Here is a 5,742-nt window from a genome sequence, read left to right on the forward strand (position 1 = left end):
TAGAAACTTTGAATCAATCTGACTGTATGATCTGGTGAACTGGAAAGTGCCTTGAGACGACTTGTGTTGTGAATTGGCGCTATGTAAATAAACTGAATTGAATTAAATTGAGTAGAATAACAGAAATGATCTTTATCGCCTCAGGTGCACAGTTGTTGTTCAGATCAAACCCAGAAACCAACCAGACCACTAGTTTGTCCCAATCTTCACTTTGTTTTGTTCCTCCAGGTTTCGAATGCGTTTTCTGCAACTTTGTGTGCAAAACGCGCAGCATGTATGACCGGCACCTCCAGATCCACCTCATCACGCGGATGTTTGAATGCGACGTTTGCCACAAGTTCCTCAAGACGCCCGAGCAGCTGCTGGAGCACAAGAAGTGCCACACCGTCCCCTCCGGAGGGCTCAAGTAAGGAAAGCAAGTACAGACACAGGTTCCTACCTCCACCGCTCCTTCCTCTCCATCCTCGTTTTATTCACTACATGCAGAAACCCCGAAACACACAGTTTTACTGCAAATATTTCAAACTAAACGCCACGAGCGGATATTTGGGTCGACACATTTTCACTGGGTTTGAAGGTTCTGTTGAATCACCCAGCTGTGATCAGCTCTTAGCCATCTAGTGGATCTGAGGGGAAGAGTTTCCAGACCGACTTCCTTCTCCGGAAATTTTCACCAAGCTTCTCTTAATGTTGTTTGTCTCATCTTTGAGGCGAACTGAAAGCCTGGGTTTATATAGATCAGCGATGTCCAAACCATTTCTATAGTTTTAGGTAGATTGTTTCTCAGCCTGCAGTAACAGGTTCTGGATCTTCATGGTTCTATTTCCCCAAAAAGTTAGGATTTACCCAAAAGCTGGTTAATGACTAAGAAATCTAAATCTTTTTATTTTAAGGCCTTAATTAACGCTTCAGTGGAGATGAGTCTCTCCGCACCAACCGACTGTCAGCAGGTGGATTTGGTCTGTTCTAGAACTATGGCTGGAATCACTTTGGAATCCATCCTATGGAGCTAAACCGATGCCAAAAAGTTTGTTCTTTTGAATAATAGATTATCTTGAAACAGAAAAGAAATGTTTCAAGCTTTTTTTCAGGTTCAAGTCTTTTTTGACTGCTGGTCCCTGGTGTTGCATTCAGGAAGTGTGGGAAATTGAGATGTCTTTCGAACAATAACGATGTCCTATATTTATGTAGCTATCAACAAATAACACAAATCTAATTAGAGAAATGATGATTTTGTGAAAAGGAATTTCTTATTCCTCTTAGCACATTTTATTCCTCAGAGTATAATAATACCAGACAGCAGCAGGATCACGGTTGTATCATAAGCTTAGATCAGAGAAGCAGGTTATAATTTTAGACCAGTCATAAAAAGAATATCTGTAACGCTATAAAGACATCTCTATTTCAGATGACTCCTGAATTCAAAGGCTGGAAATATTTTGTCCCCTTGCTGTAGGATCGGCAGTTTGGAACAAAATTAAATCAGTAGATTTAAACATTTCTTTTTAGTTTTACATCTTTTTGTTCTGTTTGTTGTTATGAATAAACTTAGTCAACAATGTAGCTCCATGCCCCTAAAGCTGGGCATACACTGTACGATTTTTTTCACTTTTCGGGCCGATTCTCCAGTCATGCAAGAATATTCCAAACGGGCCGATTTTCCGCCTGATTGTACTTCGTGTAAGGAGCGGCGATCAGCCTCTCACGACCACCTCCCGATCAGGAATCGTGAGGTCGGGAGAAAATCAAACATGTCCGAAATTCAGTCGGCCGTCGTGGGCAAATCACTCAGTGGGCATGCGCAACCAATGATTCTTCTTCTTCTTCCTGTCAGATGAAAAGCATGGCAAGGGAGCGAATAAAATGGAGTACAGACCGTAGTAACCACGTTTGCTCAGCCAGGTCTTTGTCCAAATACTTCGCCACCTTTTCTTCTTAGAGCTTTCAGCACAAAATTGCACAAATCTAGTGAGCTTCATATTCCTCTTTTACTCGTTTGGCTTCCGGATAGACGAGTCAGAGTAGCGCCATCTCACTGTGGAGCTGAGTCGGACGTGGTGTTGAGACGTACAGTGTGAGCAGGTAGATCGCATCAAAGCGTCGGGCTGCACAGTAAGAGAACAAACATCATGACCTGTGAACTCACACTATACGACGAAACCGCAGGTTTGAGCTGTGGCTGCATGCAACAATTGAAAAAATCGCACAGTGTATACCCAGCTTAATTTAGATGATGTCATTTCTACTTAATTTCATTTGAAGAGAAAACAAAGCTGTTCAGTTTCGTTCTTTCCAGGATCTTAATGCCAGCCTCTCTACACTGCAGAAGGTCTTTCCTCTTCACCACAGCCACTTGCAGCAAAGCTGCAGTTTATACAGTTTTTTATATATTTAAAGGCCTCGACTCCTCCACACTTTGCTTTGTCCATCCTGCTACATTTAGTCAAACTACCATAGTTGAGTCCCTGCTAATTTGCGGTTAAAGCAGGTTATTTCAGACTAAAACAGCATAACATGTCCCGTATAAAACCTCAGATTGTTTCCTCTTTGGCATGAGTGCATCTCTCTACCAGCTTTTTGATCAAACAGACAAACGGCGCTGATCACACAACGACGCAAAAAAAAGAGGGAAGCGTGAGAGCCTCACAGATGACACCTGTAAACGACAGAAACCCAGATGTACGGTCAATTTGAGGACGATTTCAGCCATGTGGCTCAGATCAGTTAACCTCACTTCCTCTGCTCATTATCTGCTGCCAGAAAAGCAAACGATGCAAGCTGTAGTTTTGCTGCTTGACAGCTTCCCTTGGCAGGTCCGACTTATTAGACAGCGGTCTGTGGGTCCGCAGCGGCTCCTCTGAACAGAAGGGAGAGTGGAAAAGGAGCTGGAAACGGGCTTCCCCTCAGGGTGCGTTGTCCCTCTGCCCACAGCGAACAGCCGTGCCAAAGATCTGTTGAAATCTACATTCCAGCAGAAATACAGACACTTGGACTGGCATGACAAGGGGCTGATTATATTAAATCTGTTGGCGCAACCCTGAAAGATAATCAGACAAGTTTACAAGAGTTCACATTAGGTTCCTACTGCAGTCTTCATTTCTGGAAAATTTTGCTTTGGTTCAAGTTACAAAAAAATGCTTAATGCACAAAAAACTAAACATTTGTTTATCATAATCCAGTAGAAAGGCATGTTGGAGCAAAAAACTTTCCATCAGAGATGCTCAGATTGAATCTGTAACAGTATTCAAAATAAAATGTATTTGTTTGAAACTTAATTTCACTAAATCAAAACTAAATAAAATCTGTATTTAATAATTTTTAAAAATGAATTAATTTGGATTGAAAAATATTTTTATTGCAGTGAAACTTCAGACTCATTTCAGTTTCGGTTCTAAAGTTCAGATTTTTCTGTGACCAGAGTAATCAGACACAGATTGAATTGTGTCAAATGACAGGCAGCAAAACTCTCAGGTTTTTATTCAGCTCATTACACGCTTCCTGTAAAGGAAATTCCCTGCATGTATCTATCTATCTGTTCTATCTAGGAATATATATCCAGTTTGTCTCTGTGAAGCCATAAGGGCAACACTGATGATGAAAGACCCGTTGCAGGCTATGCTAATCTAGCATCTTTAGTTAACATTTACAGTTAGCCTGTCATTCACTGAGCTGTGACATTTTATCAGAAATTTAATACAATCTTGAGAAAACATCTGCCAAGTCTAAACACAGCTGCATTGCGTCAACATACAGTCTGTGTTCGATTACTCTGGTCTCTCACCATAGCAGGAAAATAAATTGCATTGAAAAAAATAAAGTTTTCAATGCAATAAACTACAGTTTCCAAGCAAATTATTTCAGCTTTATAAAATTAAAAACTGTTTTAATTCAGTTTAACATGCTTAAAAATGGTGTCACTCAATTTCACATAATTGAAAATGTGATGTAGAAACTTTCCCTTAGTTTTTCGTCACTAAATACAGCTTTGGTTCAATCAAACTCACTTTCAAACCTCTACATTCAATTTTAAATTGTGCATATACAAACTCTAGCAGTTTAAATTAAATTTCTAATGGCACAACTTTCTGCCCATAGTTATGTTCGGTCCATCTCCCCTTTAAGAGTCAAAATAAGCATCCATTTCTACCTTTGGAACCATTTCAGGCTCTTCAACACCAGTCCACCTGCTGACCATTAACCTGCCACACACAGGCGTTCAGATCCAAACGTGCAGCTCTGAGGACCATACACCATGTTTTTGTTTTGTCTAGTCTGTGCATGTGCAGAATCATTAAAAAAATCATTCCGATTGCCGCCTCATCCCGTCATGAACAGGAATCTGTGTTCAACACGTTTTTCTGTGCAGACGTTAGGGCAGTTAGCATGTTTGATTGGGTGGATTTCACTGGAGGCGATTAGGAGGCTGCAAACGGACATCTGTTTGAGGGCAAAAGCAGAGGTTAGGACGTGTCTGCAATGGAAGCTCCTCACTAGCCCCACGCAGCGGTTTCATGTTGTCGTTTTGTGGGTAAATCAACTGCATCTGGAATATCTGACATGTTTCTTCTGTCTGCTCTAAATGTTTTCAAGATGATTCTCCAGGTGTACATTTTCTAAATCCAAGAGGAAGGAGCATTTTTATGTCCATGTCATGTAGTCAGAACCTAAAATCCAGTTATTAAAAATGATTAGAAATGACATTTACCATCAGAAGTAGGATTTACAGTTTGGGTCAGAAGTTTACATACACTGATCATTGGTGGGTTTGCCTAAAATAATTAAAGGATCTAAAATAGTTTATTCAGCTTTTTTACTTTCTCACAGTAAATCTCTTTTTCAGTTGACGGTAATTTCCTTAGTTATGGGGTAGGAACATTTTCTTGAAGTCTGGACCTTTTTAGTAGATCACAGCACAAAACTGGCTTCATCGTGGCAGGGTTTGTTCTCAACATCCAACCCATTTAGATCTTCTAAAACCACAGAGACATCTCGATAATAGAAATAATTAGAAATGGCTCCCAGAGACGCTCCCCGGTTGTGTAAATCTGCTTAGATGTGAAGGCCAGATAAATGACCTTCAGCAGATTTTATTTTAGCATCTATCAAATATGATAAATGTAATGGTAAATTAATCACTATAGATTTATTAAGAAAATTATTATATAATAATTCAGATTCATCATAACAAAGATGAAGTAGATGTAATATTAGAAAACTCCTGAAGAAGGCTGAGATGAAACCTATTAGGTTTCTGATAAAAAAGATGTGAAACTCCTGCTATCCTGTTCTGTATGTTTAGCCTAATACAGCAGCACCGCATGGAAGAATTTTTAATCACATAAACCTGTAATGGACAGTTAATTGTAAATCGGTAATTTGTTAACTTCCCTAATATACAGAAACATTTCCAATACTCATTCATTAAGGTTAAAAACGCACCTTTTTCAGTCTAAACACAGAACATGCTTTTTAAACAGAATCCCAGATGCTAGTTAGATAAGAACAAACAATCTGACTGCATCTGAAGTATTATCAGTTTGTTGTGCAAAAAAATGGGAAATGAACAACATAAATAGCAAAGTGACTTATCTTTAGGATTGATTAGCTTTGTAGTGTTTCAGTATTGATATGTTTGACAATCATAGAGCTAATTATTAGGGATGCACGATATAATCGGCCCCCTATCGGTATCGGTCTGTATCGGCCTTATAACTGAATATCGAAATTCGGCCACCCCACCGA

The 5,742-nt window shown here is 39.6% G+C and overlaps 1 protein-coding gene across 1 annotated transcript in view; it reads left to right on the top strand.

Moving 5' to 3' along the window:
- The window catches only part of LOC107094656 (zinc finger protein 827-like), a 72,184-nt gene that overhangs the window by 61,847 nt on the left and 4,595 nt on the right, over positions 1 to 5,742 (top strand). Inside the window, exon 13 of the mRNA XM_015390414.1 lies at positions 229 to 406. Coding sequence (XP_015245900.1) covers positions 229 to 406 — 178 coding nt within the window. The remainder of the gene's footprint in view (positions 1 to 228; positions 407 to 5,742) is intronic.

This window comes from Cyprinodon variegatus, unplaced genomic scaffold, assembly GCF_000732505.1.
Source record: "Cyprinodon variegatus isolate N-32 unplaced genomic scaffold, C_variegatus-1.0 Scaffold498, whole genome shotgun sequence".
NCBI classification, from domain to species: Eukaryota; Metazoa; Chordata; class Actinopteri; order Cyprinodontiformes; family Cyprinodontidae; genus Cyprinodon; species Cyprinodon variegatus.